Source organism: Perissodus microlepis, chromosome 4 (assembly GCF_051167445.1).
Source record: "Perissodus microlepis isolate ML-2025 ecotype Zambia chromosome 4, ASM5116744v1, whole genome shotgun sequence".
Taxonomy (NCBI): Eukaryota; Metazoa; Chordata; class Actinopteri; order Cichliformes; family Cichlidae; genus Perissodus; species Perissodus microlepis.
The window spans coordinates 11,883,657-11,907,446 of NC_140464.1; the positions used below are offsets into that span (position 1 = coordinate 11,883,657).

The 23,790-nt window shown below is 40.7% G+C and overlaps 1 protein-coding gene across 2 annotated transcripts in view; it reads left to right on the plus strand.

Moving 5' to 3' along the window:
* The window catches only part of kcnt2b (potassium sodium-activated channel subfamily T member 2b), a 42,179-nt gene that overhangs the window by 2,176 nt on the left and 16,213 nt on the right, over window positions 1–23,790 (plus strand). For both annotated transcript variants that reach the window (XM_084925730.1, XM_084925729.1), the window contains exons 2-11: window positions 14,355–14,434; window positions 15,155–15,257; window positions 15,509–15,571; window positions 16,301–16,349; window positions 16,738–16,797; window positions 18,936–19,010; window positions 19,268–19,351; window positions 19,832–19,926; window positions 20,636–20,816; window positions 23,039–23,203. In XM_084925730.1, coding sequence (XP_084781856.1) covers window positions 14,355–14,434; window positions 15,155–15,257; window positions 15,509–15,571; window positions 16,301–16,349; window positions 16,738–16,797; window positions 18,936–19,010; window positions 19,268–19,351; window positions 19,832–19,926; window positions 20,636–20,816; window positions 23,039–23,203 — 955 coding nt within the window. The remainder of the gene's footprint in view (window positions 1–14,354; window positions 14,435–15,154; window positions 15,258–15,508; window positions 15,572–16,300; window positions 16,350–16,737; window positions 16,798–18,935; window positions 19,011–19,267; window positions 19,352–19,831; window positions 19,927–20,635; window positions 20,817–23,038; window positions 23,204–23,790) is intronic.

Sequence of the window (23,790 nt, forward strand, 5' to 3'; positions counted from 1 at the left end):
TGTGTGTACTGTGCATGTTATTTTGTCATTTGTCAGAGCTCTAGTGTCTGGCACACACACAAGCACTAGCTGTTTACCCACTGCCTAGATAATGAGCTTTTGTAAACAAAAAATACCTCCAATGTCTGTTTTTGCCACGCTTCATAGATTTCTCTTAGCGTCCGCACGCCGACTTACACAAATGAAAATGAAAGAGCAGTCGAGTGGAGGGTCAGCATGCTGATCTCAGTTCCTCATTGGGAGCAAAGTGAGAAATATGATTGATAGTGACAGAGTTTTCCTGCTGTAGGCCATAAATCTATAGAAGTAGCCTTAGTCTGCACAAACACCCCAAATAAATAAGCAGACACTTCCCTTGGGCTCAGGTGCACAGATAGCTCTGTACAGTATGACCACATCCCCTAACTCCAACATATTTTCTCACATCAAAATGTCAGTGTGTGTATGCATAACTTATCTCCTTGACACATATGGTACAGTGTACTCTGGAAAAACGTGCATTACTGAGCCTTTTAATCCCTCTTCTGTCACCCTCCGCTGGCCTTTCCCTGTCCTCCTCTCTTCTGTTTGCATCGCTCTAAGTGTGTGTTTGCGTGTGTGCATTTGTGTGTGTCCATACATCTCCCTCATTTCACATTTCCACCATCCCTCTCGGTTCTGATTGAAGTGCCTTCAATACCATGAGGCCCCCCCTCCCCCCAGACTGCTCCTGTAACTCAGTCGAATAGATTTTACCGTAGCCACCAAAAGGTCCTTAAGTTAAGAATTTCTAGCAGGCTTTTAAAGATGGGAATCGATTTAATAATTTATTTCACACACAGGGATCTGATCTTTCTGACTATACATTTATCGGTGTGGTGCATGACTCCTTTTTTGTCTACCCCTGCTGGTCCTTCAGTTCGCTTCATGTTCGGCTTAAACTGCAAACATATCAGATTTTGTCTTGACAATTCAGCAGTGGCTGCGGCTGCATTTTCTTTCCTCAAATTGGAACAAGCAGTTAATAAAACGGGATAAGAATTAAGTCCAAGACAGAATTTGAATAGGGGGTCGGCTGTTGAAATTTTGGTTGCGGCAGCCAATTATTGTTAGCTCTGTCGCTCCCATAACTCCAAAACCTAAATCAAGATTATTTCCGGTGACTGATCAATAATTAAATGTGGGTCATTTTGTCATTTGTGTCGGGAGCGAAGACGTAGAAACATTTTATTGCCACTCTTCTGTTTATATGGTTACCATTTATGTTTTTTGGCAGCGAGTCAGAGGCTTCAGTTTAGAGGAAATGCCAGATGACTAAACAATTAAATACAGATCTTTTGCAGGCTGGTAAGGATTTTGCCAGAGTAAGGAGCTGTCTGGTTTTTGCTTGAAATTAATTTGATATTGAGTCCTGTAACTCATTAATTCATGGCATGGTTGTTAGCACTAATCAAAGATTTATAAAAGGCTATGATTCTTTCACCCAAAATGATATGCATTATTATTCTAACATATTTTATACATTTTGAAAGTACATTTTGCTGTATTGCAGAGCAACACTTTTTTTCCTCAAAGTTGCTAAAATGGCCAGCATAGAAGCACACATAACTATTACACTTCTCCACTTCTATAATTAATTTGTTAAAGGTGAATTAAATACAACAGTCTCCTCTGCTCCACATAGAAATCCTCAGTGGGAGCTTATGTCTGAGTCCAGGATTACCATACAAATGACAGGCTTTTGTCCTTAAAACAATTTCTTATTGGCTGTCGCCTCCACATCTTCTCTCGCTTAATCTCCGTCTCAGTCTGCTCTCCTTTCTCCTCGTGTCCCTATTCCCCTTTCTTCTCTCTTAATTCTTCCTGTCAAGTCTTAATCTAGTAAGGCCAACGTGGCGCATGATCCATCAATACTGTCAATATTGATGTTCCAGTTAGTTTTACTGTCCTTTGATTTGGCACTAAGGTGGATTCCAGGGTCCTTTAGTGTGTCTTTTAGAGCCCCTGTAAGGTTCATTCATATCTTTCATAACTCAGATTATAAAGCTGATGACTATCTCTGTCCAGAACTGTGGAATCAGAGATGTATTATGCATCATGGGTATCTCGCAAGCCAGAACTGACATAAAGCAGGTTCTTGGCAATAGATGGCTTTTATGATAAACAGTCACTTGAAAAAGTGATATCTATCAAATGTATGCCTGGATGAGAGAAAAGAGGTGAAGAGGGAGCAGGCACAACTCATCACCTCATTTATGAATCCTGTACGTGTCTGCACATTTATTTCTGGAAAATATGTAAAGTGAACTTAGAAACACTTTGTTAATGGAAAGTAATTGGCGGGGGGAGTGGGAGAAGAGGGAGCGGGGGGGGGGGGGGGGGGGGGGTCTGAATTGTTAATGGAAAGCTTGGAACATAAAGTGAAGTGAGCTAATAAAACTAAAGCATCGGGTCTCATGAATGCCTCTTTCTATTAATTAAAAAGGTGTTCCATAAATGACACTCTAATTAATATAGGAGAACAGGATGGGTTGCATGTGGTACAAACACAGAACAATTTTAGAACAAATGACGGGGTATGACTGGGGGAAAAGCAGGGTGTATAGGCAGTCTGAGCATAATTCTGCTGTAAACAATATTTTGAACATGAGCCACTGCTCTCTTTGTGACAAGGCTGTCTACACAACAGGGAAGACGTTACCTAAGGCAGAGTGAGAGACATTTCATTTTGGTTGCAGTGTCATAGTTTATCACAGTCACATTTTGGTTTCTTTTTTGTTACTGTAGCAACTCTGCGTATATATATATATATATATATATATATATATGTGTGTGTGTGTGTGTGTGCATATATGTATGTATGTATGTATGTATATATACAGAACCTGTCAGCATGGATTCTGGTACAGCGGTCAGTTAGTGTCAGCTTCAAGCTGCCGTTCCTCAACACCAAGTTGCAGCTTTACTGATAAAACACTGAGCGGGATTTATTAGAAACTACCTCTAGAATTTGGAGTGGAGAGGATGGAATGGCCTCCGTGGAGGTCTGACCTCAATCACTCTGAACAGTTATGGGATCAGCTTGGGCATGCTGTTCATGCCAGAATGACCAACACACCCACACTGGCTGACTTGGAACAATGCTCTTTAAAGAATGGGATGCCATCCCACATCAGTGTGACCAAGCTGGTGAGCAGCATGAGAAGGCGGTGCCAGGCTGTTGTGGCTGTGTATGATTCGTCCACATGCTACTGAGGCCTCTGTTTCTTAAATGAAGAAATTGTTAAATTACCAATATGCCTTGTTTCTCCAGACTTCAATCATCCAATCCAATAAATGACACAAAACAAGAGATAATAGTATAATAAGCTGTTTGCCATTGGCAGAGAAGATTTGGCAAGTTTTTTGCAAAATCTTTGGAAACAGACTTTCCAATGCCTATTGGCCTGGTCTGAGTATCTCCAAAACGGCTGAACTTTTGAGAATCTTCAGCAGAAGAGCATCTCTGGATTAAACCTTAAATGGGCTAAAGCAGCAGAAGACCACACTGGATGGCACTCCCGGCAGCTGAGAACAAGAAATGAGTGACCCAATTCCTACTGGCTCACCAAAGTCGTCAACAGAAAATGGAAAATACTTTACCTGTTCTGATGAGTCTTGGTGCAAAGAACATTTAAAAAATGGATGTATGTTGCCTTCTATCAACAGTTTCAGGCTGTGGGTTCCCTTTTCTGATTACAGTCTGGCCTTCATCTAATGGCTGCTTCAAGCAGGGTAAGGTGTCATGTCGCTAAACCATCAAAATGGTTCAGTCTAACAGAGCACCTCTGGGATGTGGTGAAACACGACATTCACATCATGGATGTGCAGCCAACAAATCTGACCAAACTCTCAGAGCAACACATCCAGCACCTTGTTGAATGTGTGCCATGAAGAATTAAGGCAGCTCTGAAGGCAAAAGGAGGTTCAAGATCTGCCTATTAGTGGTTAATTTCAAATTCATTTCTAATCGTTATTCTCCTTCAAAAATCCCCTCTCACACCTTCAATTATTACACTGTCATATTAAAGTGAAAGCAGTTTTGGATCTATAGATGCTTATGAAAAGAAACTCACAGTCAGCTAAACCTCAAAACCACTTTTTTGATTTCTTCCTAGATGTAAAAGTAATATAGTAACATAGTAATAGTAATCATATAGTAATTACAGAGGCAGTTTCTGCTCTGGTTTATTGTATTTGATATGCATTTTTTAACACTATAGAAAGAAAATGATGGCAGTTTCTCTTATGGTCATCTAGATTCATGGTTATTTGTTTTTATTTGATTTTATTTTTTCCCCACCGCTGGGGCTTAGTAACCACAAGATTGAATTCCCTAACCAGCCTTTCAGTTTTAGATGAGCGCTGTCAACACTTAAGTGCCTTCCTGCTGTGGATGCTAACACAGCCATAGAGCTGACTAGCATGTGCCTGACCGCTTCTGGGCTCTTGCCGTGTTTGGATGTTGCTGGAAGGTCCCATGGCATCAGAGTGGGGGCAGCAAGCTGTGCTACACTATTGTGGGAGATCACAAACACAGTTGTCCACTGATTGAAGCTCCCCTATTCCCAAACTATGTTAGCTTAATACACCTCAGGAGTTAGCTTTGAAATCCAAGAAGCCCCAGGGACACCAGGGACAGTGAAGAAAGATGATTCCTCTCATGTTTCACTCTTCTTTGCATCTCACGTCATCTTCAAAGTGGTTATTTGGCAATAAAAAAGATGAATATCTTATGTTGACATAATCAAATGCTAAATGTCTGAGCATATCTGAAACTAAAGTAATCTTAAGAGACTTGGGAGATAGGATGGCATTGCGTGATTTTTAATGACTTGCGTCAATTCAGCCTATATTTTGTTTCATGATAAGAGAAATTAATGTCTGTCTTTTTTTTAGTGAGGAAATAGTGCCAAGGCAGAGGAGGTGCATTTCTCTAAATTCAACCTTTAAAATGAACCATCATGTTCTGTTCTTCCTTCAGGTGAACAAAACAGACTGCATCTATGTGTCAGCAGATCCTTTAAGCAATAAGCAGCAGATGATAATTTCAGGAAAGGGTGAGGTAAGATGAGTACACTAGGAAGCAGCGGTGGATGATGGCTGAATCATGCATACAGATAATATGTATCAAATTTTAATCAGTGGGAAACCAGAGTTTGCTCAGGAAATGGTTCAGACCAAAGACTCCAGTGCTATTTTCTTATTGTCAGTATGCTTTAAAATACCTTGCACATTTCTTGTAAATGATGGCCCCTTTGCTCCTGCTGTTCTTTGTCCAGGCAAATATCTACTTGCAGAATCAGTCATGGCACTGACATGTGTGGATTCTTTTCCCCCTCAGTTACAGAGTGAAAAACAAACAATAAAAAGACAACACTTTTAAAACCTCAGTCATAATTGAATGATAATTAAAGTGTAGCTTTTTGTTCATTGGAGTGGTAAAATCAATTTCACAACAGCTATGATTGGTATTTAGAAAGAGGGGCAAAAAGGAAACGGCTGCATCTTTCATGTCATTCCTCAGTCGGTGCCATCTCTTGCATTGAGGTCTTAGAAAAAAAAAAACCTTTTAACCACAAGAAATGGATTTTCATTTAGCAAGGATATGGACACATACATCTCTTCTGAATTCTTTTTCACCTCACTTCAAAATTGTCAAACACATGTAATGGCTGCATATCTGGGTCAGGGACAGGCTGTCCCGCCAGCCATTGGTTGGAGCAGAAGCAGAGTACACCTCGCCTCTTGTAAAATGTTACAGCAAACGAAAGACGATGCGCAATCTATTTGTTTCTCGTTGTCTTCTCATTCATCGTCTGTGTGCTTTATGATTACAAAATCTCCCCTGTTTAGCCATTAACCCATTCAAGAAACCAAATAATAAACATCAAATATGTTTAAGCACGTTTCTTCCAATCAATGAGAACACCTTCCTTAAAAACATTTACGCTGTATGTGTGCGCTGCTCTCCTCCTTTTAGAGATTAAAAGCATTTTATTGATTCTAGCACTTCTTCTGTACGTCTTAGAGGTTTGAGGGATGAATTGGCAGTTTTAAACCTCTTCAATTGTATGGGAAAATAAATGTGCAATGATGGCTTTTATGGCCCGCACTTGCCCCCAAAAAGCTGCATAACAGCCAAGCCTGTAAATATCAAGCCAGTCGTGTTGCTGTGCTATGAAACACAAGCACAGTCTGGAGGATCTGCTGCCAGCGTGTCTGTGCCAGACACCACGGGACACCCCCAGAGGTTCCTCATCTATTGCCCAACAGGTCAGCTTTTTTGGAGGCTTTGATGTTTTGGCTGATCTGTGTAAATGTCACCTGCGTTTGGAAGTGCTTCAGGACTATTAATTGTCTGCCAGGACGATCATTTGCTCTTTGCTTAGCACTGTAGTTTTATCTGATGGACTCAATTTGGACTGATCAAAGTAAAGCAACTGTATTTATTAAACACCTCATGGGAAAAAAAAGTGTAATTAAAGGATGCATCTGTGGCCTGAATGGATGCACAACCTGTAACCTTTGTAAAGTGTTTTTACTGAGAGTTGTTCAGGTAAAATAATCAGCAGGTGCACCTGTAGTTTAGCAGCTTACTTGGTTTTTTTAGCCATCATGTGTCTGAATTATGCTTATGCCAGTAAAGCTAAATTGAATTGGACTGGATTGAAAAACCCAGTTCCAAAGAAAAAGGGGGAAAAAAAGCCACCACTGACCTTTTACCCAGCAGACATCTTGGCTTATCACAGTAGGGAAAGCACAGGTGGAATTAACAATGGCTCGGTTCTCTTTAGCGTCCCACTAACTACGGCAGCATGCATAAAAGCAGCACCTCCACTAAGTAGAATGGAGCCATCAATAACACACCCGAGCATCCCTGCTGTGACACGAGGACAGAGCAGCCGAAGCTGGATTAACTCAAACCGACTGGCACAAGTGTCCACGGGCTCTCTCCTCTTACAGGCCTGTAAAATACAAAAGGTTTTTATTCATTCGTGTACATAAAAATTATTAACTTAGCAGGAGTATTATCACTGCCATTGAAAATGATCATTATTTACTCATTTAATTCATGCGCAGATCGGAGTCTGCTGTGAAAAGGTGTGACTCACAGTCTCTCGTGTGCGCTGGTAGCCATAGTCCTTACAGTAGGGAGAAAAAATGTGGCGTAATAAGACTGATTATAATCGCTGGAACATCAGCTTGACAATTTGAGGAAAAATTTGACTGTGAAAAAAAAAAAAGTCTGTGAACTACAGACTATCTAGTTTCCACCCTTCCACCCATTGCTTTAATGACAGCTTGTTCTCAGTCTGGTGGGACTCCACAACATGAGATAACCCATGTTATCCCAGCATGAGCTCTCATTGTTCTGGAAAGCTCTTTCCTTTTTATACTTCTTTAACCTTTTTTTAAGCAGGAAAATGGGACTCTTGAGGTTTCAAATCTCTTCTGCAAAACTCAGCAGCTCACCCAGCTTGTTGAGATGCTGGGATGTTTGGCTTTTTTAATATTTAGGTGCAGCTTTAACCCTCATCCTACTAACATATCTAACTGGCTGGAGTCTTCCTGGGGATTTCTTAGAGCTTTATTATTGCAAAACTGAAATCTATACTTTCTTTTTTAATCCAAAGCACAATCCCCTGTATTACTTATCATCCTGGTGTCACTTAGTTTTCAGTCATTTTTAATTAAACATTATTTGCTTACTTATTTGAAATTCTGTCAATAAAGGATTATGAGCAGAATCTCTGACAAAGGGCAGCCCTGGATGAAACTAGCAATTAGTCTGACTTTTTTTCATTGTGCAGGGACTGAAACAACTGAAATTAGCCAAAGCTAAACATACACTACAGGCAGCTCTAGCATACAGTTGCCTCATGCAATGCTCCGGGCATGTTGGCATGTGACAAGAAGAGCAAATAGTTGCTGTCGTCCTGTCTGAGTTTTCAAACAGATTTTCCAGCCAAGCGTTGGTCGGTCACATCAGCAGGTGGATGTTTCCTCACTGCTGCTCGGATTGGGGCTTGCAATGTAGCAGCATCAGCTCGTCTATTCTCCAGCTTTGTGATGTTTCCAATATTCTAATAACTTCCAGTCTGGGCGATTCCCCATCCAAATAATAAATGCAGCAATGGAGTTTTTCTTCTTTAAAATGCCTGGCAGAGTACTCCAATCCTTGATACTGTCCGATGTTTTACTGTAAGACTAACTTTATATGAGGTAGATGTGCATTCTATACACACTATATAATCAGCCAATCACATGACAACATCTTAATCTACTGAGGCCTATAGACATGCTCAAGACAGCCTGCTAATATTCAAAGAAAGTCAATTTAAGTAACTTTGAATGTGGCAAGTTTTTTGGTGCCAGGTGAGCTGTTATAAAGAGTTCAGAAACTGCTGATTTATGGGGGAGTTCCTACACAACCATCTCTAGGATTTACAGAGAATGAGTCTAAAATAGAGATAATATCATGCGAGGTACAATGGAGAGGAGAAAAACCAGACAGCTTTGAGGTGATAGAAAGGCAATCGTAACTCAAATACACACAATTTAAAACCAAAGTATACAGAGCAGCATCTCTGAATGCACAACACACTGAAGCATATGGGCTACAACAGCATAAGACCACAGCCAGTGCCAGGCTTTCAGCTAAGAACAGGAAACCAAAGCTCCAATTCACAAAAGTGGTCATCAAAATTGGAAAAACGTTTTCAGGTCTGAATAAATTATGACCACATTATGATATGTTATTCCAACAGTATAACATGAAATCATCTCTAATTGGTAACAGCCTCTACAGTCACCAGAGCTCAATCCAGCAGACCACCTTTGGGATGTGTTGCAATGGGTAAATGCACAGTGTATGGTAGTAGAACAGGAAATTCTAGTCATGGATGTGCAGCAGTTGTGTGGTGCTACATGTCAATATGGGAATAAATATCTGACGAATGTTTCCAGCATCTTGCTGAATCTGTGCTGGGAAGAATTAAAACAAAAGGAGGTTCAAACAGTTACTATCATGGTGTACCTAATAAAGTGTCGGACGAGTGTATAAATGTCATTATATGTTATTGACTTTCATTGCAAGCAGCTAGTGTAATTTTTTTATGTGTATTCCAATGAAAAACTCCCCTTCTCGTGTATTAAAGCACATTTTAATATTTTCTTTGGATTTAATTTTCCAAAGGCATCATCTTTTCATTCATTAAACATAACAAGCTTTGATTTCCCTGATAGAATCTTTGCCTCGATTACTTTATTTTCCTGCTTGTTCTCTGTCGCTGGTATGACTGTTATTTCAGAGTTTTAGTGTGGAGGTCGTAATGAGCCGATGTTGTGCTGCTTTGTGCGCATAGATTTGGGTTTCTTTAGTCTCTTCCACTGTGTCATTAGACGGCCAATGCTGTGTCATTATGGAGCTCAGGCATGGGTGGAAGCAGCAGGAGAACGAGGTTCAGCTCTCTTTCTCTCTCTCTCTCTGTGTTTCTCAGAGATCCTCCTCCGCATGTCCCCTTCTGTCTGTCTGTCCATCTGTCTGCGTCTGTTTAACTACATTTATCTGTCTGTATTTCAGTCCTCCCTCTCTCCCTCTGCCTCCCCGTCACACACGTCCCTGCAAATGTGAAATCTCTCCAGGCTCGTTTTTGTTATGCTTCTTTAGTCACGTGCTCTTGTTTCCAGCTGTTAAAGCTGTTAGTTTTACTTTGCTAAACTCCAAAAGATAATTTTCGCTGGTTGTAAATAATTAGCTTGATCAATCAACGTTATTGAAGGAGTGTCAGAGCAGAGAGTGAGAGGAGAGGACCTCTATGGGAGTTTCTCCCTCATGATGAATCTCACTGTTCCCCAGTTCAGTGACATATGTTATTTTCTGCACAACAAACATGAGCCAAACCAGTTTTCCCCCACAATTATCTAATCGTTTATTTTCATTTCACTTTTTTAGAAGGCCTTGGGACGGGAATGAGGCTATTGCCCAGGGGTATCATCATGATGTGATTGCTTGTCTTTTGTTTTGAAATAATGCTCTTTATGAGTTTTTAATATGTTTTTCTCCTCCACCTTCCCCTTAGATTAAAGTTCCCGACTTTCAATCTATCCTACGGCTCAAGTCTTTATTGGGCTATATTTCCACTTTACTTTTCATCCTCTATTGTACACTCAAGTGGAAAAGCTTCTGCTTAGAGAAATACATCAAGGCTAGAATGACCTCTGAAATTATCCTCTTCTCGTCTCACAAAATATGAAGAGGCTTTGAGGACTTTCTGGAATGAATAAATACTCAGATGGCAGGATTTAAGAACGTATGTCACCTAAATTGTCCTAAGATGAAAACAAACAGGCGATAAAAATGTTTTGGCGCAGGAGAGCAAAACACTGTCACCATCAGATCTTAAAGTGCAGCCTGAGATGTATGTGGTTGTAAAAGGCCAGATAAGTTCAAGGGAAAGTAAACATTTAAGTGTTTACCTTTTTTGTTATGAGGATGATAACCAGGAACTTGGCACAGTGGAGCTTTTCAAAAGAAGCCCCACTCAAGAATGTAAGAGGAGCTGATGTTTACTAGAATATAGTGTAGCTTTAGACATAATCAGAAAGGTTACTTTTGAAATATGAAAGCAATGCAGAAAGTGTCTTAGATGCTGTTTGACCAATTTTAATTATAATTTAATTTAATTTATTGGACCTGATGTTTAGGTCCAATAAACCTGTTTTCATTGTTTACCAAAAGGAAAAATTACACAATTTATTACCATTTTGAACCTCAGACTTCTTGTTTTTGGCTCATTTCCTGTGACAAACATATAAAATAAAACTCTTTCAATGACTTTACACACACACATTGACACTACACGTGTGGTTTTCAGGACTACACCGATTCCGTGTACCTTTGTCCACACTCTGTCCTCCTTCTACATGGCCTGCTGTATGTCTGCAGAAACCATCTGTAGTTTGTCACGCTTTGTCCCAGCTGCAAATTGGTGGTGGGACACAATTAGGGGTGGGGGAAAAAATCGATACTGTGTAGTATCGTGATATTTTGTTTGCTAATAATGTATCGATACAGGGACAGCAGAAATTGATATTTTGTTACAAAAAAGGTTTTTGTGCTCTGACTTCAGAGCATGTTGATCCTTTTTCTGAGCAAGAATCCTGACACTGTCCAAATATGTTTAACTTTTTTTATGGCAGCAATAAACATGACAGTTTACTTATTTTAATTTAAGACATGTTTTATTTTAATTAAGTTTAAAACTTTTTTATTCAATGTAAAATTATATTTTGTTTTAATTTACTTTCAAATTCTTCAGTTGCTGAATGGGCTGCATAGTTTTCATAAATTTCATAGTTCAGAATAGCTATAATTGGACTAGATGGTTGCATTCAGTTAAGTTGGACTAGACTGTAATACAAACCGTTCAGTTTGTCAACAATACAACTGACTGAAATGAGAGAAAGACTGAGTGTGAGACTTTGATATTAGATAAAATGAATATTGATAAAGTTTACCTTTATGTACAGAATCTGAATATCGCAAAATATTTTTAAAAATTGCAATAATATCGTATCGTGCGTTAAGTATTGTGATAATATCGTATCGTGGGATGTATGGTGATTCCCACCTCTAGACACAATAAATAAATAGCCTTGCCTGAGTTGTTACTTATCGATCAGTATTTATGATTTATTCATTGTTGGGACTAATATGTAATATGGCATGAACTTGATTCACTTCTAATTTATTTCAAAGAAATAAACTTCAGTAGTGTTGAGAACCCTTCCTTTAATTATACTTGTTCAAGATCAACACATTTTTTTCCTACCAGTTAGGATGGTTAGGTCAGGATTATTTTTTCAGTTTCTAATACATTTTATCAAAAATAAAAAAATGAACAGCACTTTTATTCATAAATGTTATCTAACTGAGGCAAATTCCAAATATTAACCACTGATAAAATAAACATCTGTTAAGTTTTGTTTTTTTACATAAATTGTTGTTAATGGGTGTATTGATATAACACGATACTGCAGTGGGTCCACCAGACCTGCCAACACTAGCTGAGTAACAGTAACATGAATGCCACACAGTTTAAAAAAAAAAAAAAGTTAACTGGAAATACTAAAAGTGACCCTTAAAAGATGGCAAAGTAATGTGACCTGACACTGGATATAAAACTTTAACCACAAATAAGGTTATTGTAGAATAGAAGGCCTTTTATTGTCACTAAACAGATGTACAGCTGAATTATCCAGTCCAACACTTTGTAGTAGCCATTGTTAATAATGTGGAATATGTTGTGTTAATTACACTTTAATTACACTTTATAATAGATTTTTAAATATAAATTTGCATTTCTTAACTAACTATTAGTTACTTGCTGAGCTTTGGATTGTTTTTCCTGTCACTGCCAATCACAGGACAAAAAAAAAAATATATATATTGGTTACATATTTTTATCCAGATTGGTTCTTTCATTTTTGTCCAAAATGTGGAGTTAGGGTACTTTTTATCATGACGACACACACCTCCCAGAGTTTTAAAGAGAATGTAAGTTGGCTAATAGGTGGAGGCAGCAGTCTACATCCAAAAATTCTAGATAGCAGTTAATGTACTTTTTTTTTTACATACTAATTAGTTTCATTTTCACTCACCACTTAGATTTACAAACTAAAACAACTTGTCTGGGGTTTAGGAAAAAGACTTTGATGCTCAAGTGGACCCAGTAAATTGAAATACGATGCCAACAGTGTCGTGCCCAAGTGTCCACCTTTGAGGAGTTAGACAGGATACATTTATAATACAGTAAAACCTTTACTAGAAAACTACAATAGCATTGTAATCATTAAAAAATACACAGTGTTGAACTCTCACTACATAATATCGTAAATTGTAACATTACTAATGAAGAGTAAACATGTTATAATTTGTAAAACTAACTGTTGACTAAAGTTTAATTAACTAACTACACTGAGTTTGACTCTACGGGGGAGACAGTATCCATATTGCAAACAATAAGGTGCCGTTGCACATCTCTGGGCTTTCGCGAGCCCGTGCTCATCTGGATTTTTATTATTTTTGTGTGTTTTTCATCATGTGTGTGAAAGCATTATTGTCAGCAATCTGCTCAGAGCGCAGGGAACCGTCGACAAGTTGCAGTGGGGCCATCAGCTCCGGTGGCTGAACACTTTCCACAAGTGTGTGTTTGCTCACATGTGCTCATAAGAGAGGCAAGGAAAAAGACACTGAATTCTGCGTTGCCATAGTAACAGAGACGACAATTACACCCCACCCCAACAAGCCTCCCCCCCCTCCTCCTTGCTGGGAAGGTGTGTAGTTTTATCTTGATTTGTGTGCACCTCATGGTGGTATAACGTCACTCTGGAACCCCGGGAAGGCTCCCCCACCACCTCTTCAACCACCGCCACCAATGCCATCACCTCTTCCTCTTCCTGCAGACAGGAGAATAGACCGCAGTTGTTCTGCCTCTCTTTCATCTGCCTGTGTTGTGTGAGACCACCGGCGTGCCGGGCCTGGCGTTTTTATCCTCGACCTGAGTCATCCACTCTTCCCTCCATAGGATGAAAGGGGAGCTACTGAGAATTCTCCCCCGAGGTGGTCAGACAGGAAATACAGTCTATGTTTGACAGTGCCTGATTATGTGTCTGTACACATGTAAGAGGTGTCTGAAGAGTGGCTCTTCATCATATCTCTCCACAAGAATCCATGTCAGATGGCCACATGAATGGTCTAATAATACTAATGACCCAGTTGCAGGTGTGTGTTTCAGGGCCATGTGTGTACAGTAATGTGTGTGCGTGCGGGCCCCTCTAACAGGAGGGTGCCAGAATGAAAAGGGAGAAAGAGCAGTAATTATGGCCTCCCATGTTCAGCAGAAACATCAGAGGGAAGTAATTTGTTGCTCTATATTTAATCAGTGGAGATAACGAGAGTGACTGCAGCTGTCTGGGCCTATGGGCAGGCGGACAAGCAGGAACACCATTTCCTCCAAAACCCATTAGTCTTTAATGCAGCAGTCCACAGCATCTTATTTACATACTTTTCCGTGGTCACATAATCATTATCACCCTTTCTATGTCGAATTTGTTCAATTGTGTTGTTTTTCTTCATCACCTTTACCCTGTTTTATCTCATAGCACTTCACTCGCTTCCTCTCTTCTGTCTCATGACTTGACTCCAGCTATTTTATTTCCTCAGTCACCTGAAGCAGTTTCCTAGTACTTTTCCTCTGGGTTCTCTTGTACCGTCGTTATCTCCATTTGCCTATTACTAACTCTGCCCATCTCTCCATCACCTCTCTTAGGGTGCAGGTGGAGTTTTATGTGAACGAGAACACTTTTAAGGAGCGCCTCAAGCTGTTCTTCATCAAAAACCAAAGATCCAGTAAGTTGCCCGTGTTCGGGATCGCGCTTTCCCTGGTTGAGTGAATTTCTTGTCTGCTGTCTTCTTTTCTAAACCAGTTGTTCAGCTGAACACGTGTTTCGTTTTAATGTGTGGTGTGCTGCCATTCTTGCTCTGCATTTCATCACCAGTTATTCAACTTGTCCACTCTCTGTGCCTGCTTAAATGTCTGTGTAGCGGGTTTGATTATCAGTGTGCTCATTTACAAGGATGGTTTACAGTAATATTAATATTTCTACTGAATACACAAGTTGCTTTTTGGGGGGAGGTAATTGGCTTATTGTGAATTATCAAGGGGTTGTTTACTAGTTAGGCAATATACTACACGCGTGCACTTCAGCTACATTAGGCCAAGCATTGTTAGTCCTGGCCAGAAATGCACATTGAAAAGATGAGATGAATCAACTTTCAGAAGGACTTTCAAGCTTTCTGGTAGTGATAATTAGTGGTATATGAAATACTCCTAGTTGCCCAGAGGATTTATTTCTTAAGAATTTGTGTCATGTCTTCATTGAAGCTTTAATCATAACAGATTCAAAGGGCACTGCACTGCTTAAAAGAATCCTGCAGAGCTTTATTCGGTGTCACATTTTTAAATCATGCATCAAGGATATTGATAGCATTGAATAAATTGTATCTTCATAAATTCTGCCTTATTGGTGTTGTCTTTGACTCGCTGGCTATTTCTTTTTCGAACTGCAGGTCTGCGAGTGCGAATGTTCAACTTTTCTCTAAAAGTGCTGAGCTGCCTCCTCTACATCGTCCGAGTCCTGCTGGACAACCCGCAAGAGCAAAGACAGGACTGGTGAGCAATATGGCGTGAACGATGGCTCAACTGGGTAAAAGAAGGTTCTCTGATAGCAGCAACAAGCAACAAGTCAATAGAGGGGACAGCAGTGTGTATGTGTGTGTGTATAAAGTATCCCATAACTTTATGGAGGAAGAGAAAAACAAGTCTGGAAACTGAACCGTTTAGTGGCTCAGTCCAGTTTTGATGAAAGCTGCTGGGATGAAGACGTCTTATTCATGCTGTTCATGTGGTTTTACCCCCTGCAGTGTGAGCGGAGTTAACTGCACCAAACAAAACACGTCATCCCGTCCATGGAGTGAGTTTGACTGGTAAGCATGCAAGGCTTTAATTAGGAGTGATGGCTTTAGCCTGCAGAATAGGACCATGAAACCATCCTGGGATACTGTGATCCACGACACCAGCTCTCCGGCCGGAAATGTTGTATAATGCAATCAATGCGACTTCGCTTAACTGATGCAATCCACAATGTTGATATTAAACATTACTGATCCACCTTCGTTTATCACGATTCAGCTGTATGGATTACCTGCCAACATAATATGCACGCAGTGCCTGTGCAGCCTAATCAACAGTGATCTAGTGAAGACAGAGTATCTAATATACAGGAGCAGAGAGAGAATCCAGGAGGTGTGTTTGGACCTGGGGCCTTGCCCTGTCTCCTGCTCAGGGACCTATTGATCTAATTGGTGGCTGATGACATTGGCTAAGCTCTGGCGCCAAATGAATAAGGAGCCTGACTCAGTGAGCTCAGGAAAGGGATGGGCCACCTCCTGCTCCAGGCAGTAGACTTGTAGCATCGTGCCAAGCAGCCTTAAGCCCAGGTTCTTTTTTTTTTTTCCTCTGGGGGGAGTGGGGGGTTACTTTCCTTTAACCTCTTACAATATGATAATTATCCAGTTATGATGATTATACAGTATTATCAGCACAGTTTAATTAGTCTAGTTTAATTTTAACATTGTCTGCCTGTTTTTTTTCTCTTTCTTTGTGACATCTGTCTCCTCCACTTTGCATTCTTCCCTTTTTTTCCACCTCTGCAGGAAGCTGATCATCTGGGTTGACAGACCTCTACCGCTGTGGGCACTGCAGGTTAGATACATCTGTAACATTCCCATGTAAACAAGGCCTCCATTTTTGTGTCTGATCACTTCTGCATGCACGAATGCACAGAAGTCAAAATATCTGCGTATGCTTTAACAGCTTATTGCCAATTCAATTTAGGTCACATTATTTCAGCTCATTCTTACTTGACATATATTTACAGTTACAATGTGGTTACCCACACATACATATAAATGTACATCAGACACCAGGCTGTCTCTTGCTTCACTTAAACCTGTTCCTTCTGAAGCTCAAACATCAGCACACCCACTGATTCCACCCACGCTCCCCATCTCTGCGACTCCTAATTTCTGTGTCTGCTCTCCCTCTGTCTGTTTCTCCACATTACTCTCTCTCTCGCTCTCTGTTTTTGCAGGTGCTTGTGGCTTTCATCAGCTTTTCGGAAACTATGTTACTCGTGTATCTCAGCTACAAGGTGAGCCACTCACACGACCCCATTGGCCAGCTTGTTTGTGGTGGTGTATGTGGGGGATTTGCATGGATTTCTGATGCTTGATGGTGGTGACTGTCCACTGGACACTTCTGCTGTGCTATTAAAGTTGAAGTGATGGCATTCTGTCTTTCAACCATAGATCATTTTTACATTAATGCTCCTCATGACCTCATCTAGTAAAAACAACAACATTATGCGCTGTGAGCTTTGACACCATGTGATGTCTAATCGATCAGGTTAGAGTTTCCTTACCACGCTGCTGCATTTAATTTTTTTTAAAAATGAAGCTGAAGCTTACAAACTGTGACCTTCTTTGGCATCTAAAATCTCTTTAGTGGATTAAACAAGATTATCTCAATTGATAAAATGTTCTCAAAAGAATATTATTTACACCTGCTGTAATTTTATTTGGGTGCCACAGCTCTGCTTTGGGAGCTTTCCTGCTGCCCCTAAATGCTAAGGTGGGGGCAAAAAACTCCATGTAGTCAATGTCCATTTGCTAAAAGTCACAGTCACATAGTCACAGTCAGAAGCAACACAAAAGGAAGATCTGTGATTGGAGGTGGGTTGCAAAGTGGCTTTCAGATGAACAGCAACTATGGCATGGCACCCTATATGAGATATTCCCCGGATGTAGAACATAATATGGTAAATGAACTGTTTTCTATGCTACTACTACTACTACTACTACTACTACTTGAACGCTTGAAGCACTTTATATAACTTGTCTCACTGACCCATTTATACAAACGTTTATGCAAGGACTCTTTTGCACATTTTACATCACTCTGCATTTAATCATCAGTTATTATTAAGCTGTGTCTGTCCTCCACAGTGTGTCCCCTTCCCTTCAACCCCAATCATTTGCTGCACCTCCCTGAGCCTGACTCTGCTGGAGGTTTCTTCCTCATTACAGGGAGTTTTTCTTTTCCACTGTTGCCAAGTGCTGCCTCATAGCGGGCCGCCTGATTGTTGGGGTTTTCTTTCTGTTATTTTAGACTCTTTACCTTACAATATAAAGTGCCTTGAGGCAACTGTTGTTGTGATTTGGCACTATATAAATCAAACTAATTTGAATTCTATTGAAGTAAATTCACACTGAACTAATGCTATACCTGTTTTGCTGGTAGATTGAGTAGTTTCCATTTATGGTATAATTGAGAAATGAATAATTAATTCAATTACTGCTGTTGTGCAACATGCATTAATTGGCACAACTCTCACCTTGGAAACGTGCACGGATGTACCCTGCCACTGTCTGACATCTGCAGGTATAAAACAAACCAAGAATTACCAGCTGGAAGCAGCAAACCTCATCTCCTGCTCAGTTGTTTGTTTGTTTGTTTGTTTGTTTCAAATTCTGGGTTGTAGTCATTTCTGGTGAGTTAATGTGACCTATCGAAGGAGAAGTCTTTTTCACCACCACTCTAGTTTTTTTTTAATTTATTTTTTTATGTCATTGCTGTTTAGGGCAGTCCCTGAAACAGGAATCTCTTTTAGAGAACCAAAAGCAGATTTTCTAGGTACACTCTAATAAATTGACATTTTTTGTTCTCCTTTGATGCTGCTCCTTTGCTCTTGCATTTGGAAAGAACCTCAGAGCTCCTTGAGGCTTCCTCAGCATTGTCCTGTTATGGACACATTTGAAGCACTTTTGGGGAGGACCGCCCTTCTCCAGGCAGAGGGAAGGCAATTCATCAATGTGTGTCTGGATCTGAAACTATAAGCTTATAAGGCGCTCTCTCTGCAGATTGCTCTGGAGGCTAGAGACCTTAGCATTTAGAGCTGACTGATTCCTGTGGACATAGCCTATGCCTGTCCACCTACACTAGTCAGATTCAGGTCAGCCATATGCAGGCGGGAGAGACATAAAAACAGCTATGGCTGACATCTTAATTGAGCAGAAAGGCTTAGTGGAAACTGAGTAATGCTGCTTCCTTCCTCAAAAGACACAAGGGAGTCATACAACCCTAACACACACCCCGATTTATTGTATGGTGCAAAAGCTCATCAATTTGTTCCCCTGCACTTTGTGGTAACTGGGCTTGTTATGTGTTAATCTCCTAAGGTCGCCAAGACAATGGAGTTTCCTGACCCCTGTGTGTGGTTTGTGTTTCCAGGGCAACGTTTGGGAGCAGGTACTACGTGTCCCTTTCATTCTGGAGATGATCAGCGCTGTTCCCTTCATGATCACTGTAAGTGGATGGATACGCATTACTGAGCACTGACGGCACGGGGAGTCTCTGCAGGCAGCCATTTGTTTTGGGCTTCAAGCACTGTAGTCCCACCCACCTATGAAAAAAAAATCACACATCACTATCCAATACCTGAAACCGTGAGGATATCCCAAGATGCACAGAACCCCCTTTACTGCCAGAGACCATGACTGTGTAACATATGAAAAGAGCGATAAAGGCTAAGTAAGCCGAAGCATTTCTTTTTCTCTCGACAGGTGATTTTGCCATCCTTCAGAAATCTCTTCATCCCTGTCTTTTTAAATTGCTGGCTGGCCAAGCATGCTTTGGAGAACATGATAGTAAGTGGAGCACAATGTCCCTGTCCATTTTTTTTTTCATCTCAGCATCTCTATTATGCTATTTTGTTGGCATGCAATTGCCCCTCTCTGTTTCCCATTTCAGCTCACCAGTTTTATCTTAAACACTCTCCTACAAAGATAAATCAGTCAGAAAACCTTTATAATAATAACATGGATTTTATTTCCTGAGGCACTTAACATTTCCTCCCTCAGTCAGTCCAATGACATCCAGCTAACTAAGGCTGCTTCACATTATTTGGTAACCTCCCTCTCCTGCTGCTTTTTATATTCCAGTAATTGGCAATGCTTATCTCGTTTTTAGTGCATTTCAATATTCCTGCTTTTTTTTTTTTTTCATTTAAGGTTGTCCTGCTGTCCATCAGCTACATTTCATCCTCATTTTACACTTGCACAATGCAGCACTTAGCTTGTTGTCATTTGCATACATTGACTCCTATCTGTCTCACTATCTCTCTGCAGAACGATCTCCACAGGGCGATCCAGCGGACGCACTCAGCCATGTTTAACCAGGTGGTGATACTTATCAGCACACTGGTCTGTCTCATGTTTACGTGGTGCGTACCCTTACTGCTGACATTACACTAAGAGCCGGGGGCAAAAAAGCGCAGGCAAAAAAAGGACATTAGATAGAGGTTGAGTGGGAAGTGAAAGGTGTCGCGGCCATGGATGGAGTGAGAAAGGAAAAGAGGGCGAGATGGACGACCATTAGTGTGATACATGCAATGGCAAAAAAAAAGAGAGAGAGAGAGAGAGCGAGAGGAGAATGAAAAATGCAGCCACTGGAGCTAAGAGAGCGAAAGGCAGAGAGCAGAAAGGTAATTGGTAACTGTAAGAGTGAGATAGAGCTCTGAGATGACAACTGGCAATTTCTTCAGTGCAGTGGAGGATGTGGCAGCTTGCTGGTGTGAAAGCCTGAGCTAATCCACAAGTTCATTCACACAGTATCTCCGACCATTTCCGGGTTTGACATTTGCCTGTTGACTCATCTGTCCCTTAAAAATTATGATATTATGCCCAGCCAGGAGTCGCACACCTATTCATTTTAAAGTATACCATGTTCGACAAATGCACTCAGGCGTGCATTCACTCCCATTTCCACACATTCAAAGTCACACATATAGGCACAGGCGTGAAAAACAGTTATCCGTGGATATTGCCCCCCCACGAGCGCCCATACCTCGCCGAGTGAAGCAGGTGCCTATGGCTTAGGTGTGAAGTCTCTATCTCAACGATGCCCGCTCCTTTTTCTTATTCTCTCATCAGCATTTGCGGCATTCAACACCTCGAGCGAGCGGGCAACAACCTGACCCTGTTCGACTCGCTCTATTTCTGCGTGGTCACCTTCTCCACAGTGGGGTTCGGCGATGTCACCCCACAGATCTGGCCCTCGCAGCTCCTGGTGGTCATCATGATCTTTGTGGCACTCATTGTGCTCCCCATCCAGGTGAGAAGTGAAAGCGCTAAAGTTTGAGTGCAGTGCAAGTTTAAACAGCACTCAGATTAATTTAAATAAAAGCAGTGGCAGCAAAAATCATTTCGCTTTTTTTCAAGCGACCAACAGCTTCGAGCTCTCCCTCAGTTTGTAGTGAGGTAAAAAATAAGAGACAAACTAGCCACAGATGTGTCTAAAACTCATCAGAAATAAGTTAACATTTTTCTTGGTACACAACACATAAAGTCTTCCTACTTAACACTAATATTTTTTGTGTTTCCCCCCATCACACAATAATGTGATGACTCACTGCAGCCTACATAGATTTGCAAGACTATTTTTATTCAGAGAGCAACAAGAGTGTCTTCCATACTCACTCAATTCCCCAAATCCCTCTCCTGTCATTTAACTGCTCCGCTGAGGGAACCTCATGACAGAGAATTGGAGCAACCGTTTACCAACACGCACTCACACAAACACACTATTTGTACAGCGACTGATAAAAACACCCTGACAAATGCACTTGTCCCTCTGTATCCTAACAGTTGTCTCTCATATTTGTGTAAAGCTTTTATCCCTGAGGTAGCTGCACTAGCTGTTTGTCTCCCGAAAGACTCGAAGGCGAAAATATGATAAATTTCCACTGTGTATATACTGTACCTGCAGTTAGGAGGTTTTTGTGGGCAGGAAATCTCTCACGCTCTCACTACTGCTACACAAGTGATGACGCTACAAATTGTTGCTAACTTTTTTTCTCTGTTTTTGGTGGCATCAAATAAGCAGACACACACTGTACTGTAGGTGTAGGACTGCATCCTACACAAGCATGATCTCACTATTTTTATTATTTATCTGTGTTGTTTTGTTTCCACGAGTAAGGGTTCCATGGTTGCAAATAACACAAATCACAAATCATGACCATAAAGACAACTTTGGGGAAATTTGCACTTGCATGCTGTTGATTACTGACGTGGTTATCATGTCATCCTCTTCGGCCCCTCACTCTATCTTTCATCCATAAATACCTTTGACATTTAGAAACCGGCCCACCCCTTTGCCCTCTCTCCACAAACACAACTCCAACCCCACTCACTCTGCGAGTGTGAGTGTGTCCTTCTGTCTGACTCTGATCCTGCCATGACCAGACTCCAGGTTGCACAGGAGAGCCGCAGAGCACATCAGGATTCAGCCGTCGCTCTGGTTCTTATTGCTTCCTCTGTTGATTTTTCCTGTAACTGTCCCCAACACACTGCAGGAAATCCGCCTCTCTTGCCAAGACATTTTGTGCAATTTTGAGCCTCAAAAGGATCATTATTGTAAATACCATTAAAATAAGAAGTCCGAAATTTAATCCAATTCTCTTGTTTAAAATTCAAATTGCCCAGCGTGAAGAAAAATCTCTATACTTTTGTAATAGAGTCTAAAAGAGGACAAAATAAAACACATTTGTTGTAGCTGGATGATGCTTTTACCCTTTAATAAGCCGACATTATCTCAACATAAAGGTGATCACATTTATCTGGGCCAAAATGATTAGTTCATAGAGAAAAACTGCACACTAATGAAATATGCCTATTGAATTCGGATAGATGTAGGTGTATGGCCAGAAACATTGGAGATTCGTTGTGACTGTGGCTAATAAACTTAAAAATCATGAAAATATGTGTGTTCAGACCAACAACAGTATCAACCATGATTTTGTGGAGAACTGCTTACATGGAGTGAGACAAAATTGCATCATGATAGTTCTTTCTGGACCTGCTGGAATCACCGGGGGAACAAACAGGATAATAAATGCTCCTTTTCTCCCCTCAGACTGAATGAAGTGTCAGGTGTAAAATAGCTTGTTATTTTGCTGTGGAAATCTGCAAGAAAGTAGATCACTCTTATATCTGTTAAAACCTCAAACTACCCATTTATTCGCACAACTTTCCAGAGCTCAGACAAAAAAAACAACAAAAAAGTCTCTCTGTGGAGCTCTCTTTAAGCCTACTGTTATTTCCATGCCCTGCCTTCCCATGCTAATATCCGCTATCATGTTCCATTCATTCGCTATGCTGAACTAACTTCCACTTATCTTAATTCCCCTCAAACACTCTCCCTAATCACATGGAAACACTATATAGTACAAGGCATTGTTTTCTTTTCATATACCACCTGGCTCCTCCCTGTATCCAGGCTAACTTAATCCAGTTTCCATCTGTTGAATGTGATGGACGTTTTTCTCAATGCAGTTTGAGCAGCTGGCCTTTCTGTGGATGGAACGACAGAAGTCTGGAGGAAACTACAGCCGCTACAGGGCACAGACGGAGAAACACGTGGTTCTGTGTGTCAGCTGTCTCAAGATCGACCTCCTCATGGACTTCCTCAATGAGTTCTTCGCTCACCCCCGGCTACAGGTCTCTCCAAATGGTTTTAAGTAGGACAAGGGGGAGGTTGGGGGCTCTTGTGTGTGCACATTTGTTGTCTGTAATGATCCTCTCCAGGTGCCAGGTCGACTGAGTTTAAGGCAGACAATGAACTTTTCAGTAGGAAAAATTAAACCGCTATCTTATTCATTTGAATGAATGTGTGCATATTTATTTGTTTCTTTGGGGGTTATTTTGATTGGTCTGCTCCACAGGTGGGGTTTAAAGGGAATAAAATATCTATCTAAATATCATCTATAGTTTGGGGGCTAAATCTAGGACTCTACCAGGGTGGCTTTGCATTATTCACACTTCTGTTGTTTGAGATAAGCAGTTTTTGCACCTGTCCACTTTATTCTTAATGGCTTTTTCTGCCCTGGAAGCAGTGCTTCTCGCTCACCTCACCTCCTCATGCCACTCTGAGGTGACCATACAAATTTACACACAATACTCCACAATGACAAAGATAAGAGGATCCAATAATGTAACAGTATATATATTATGCAGTGTTTAGTGTAGCTGTGATCTAATTAATTTGATGTATTTTCATTTTTTTGTGTACTTGGAAATTTGGATTT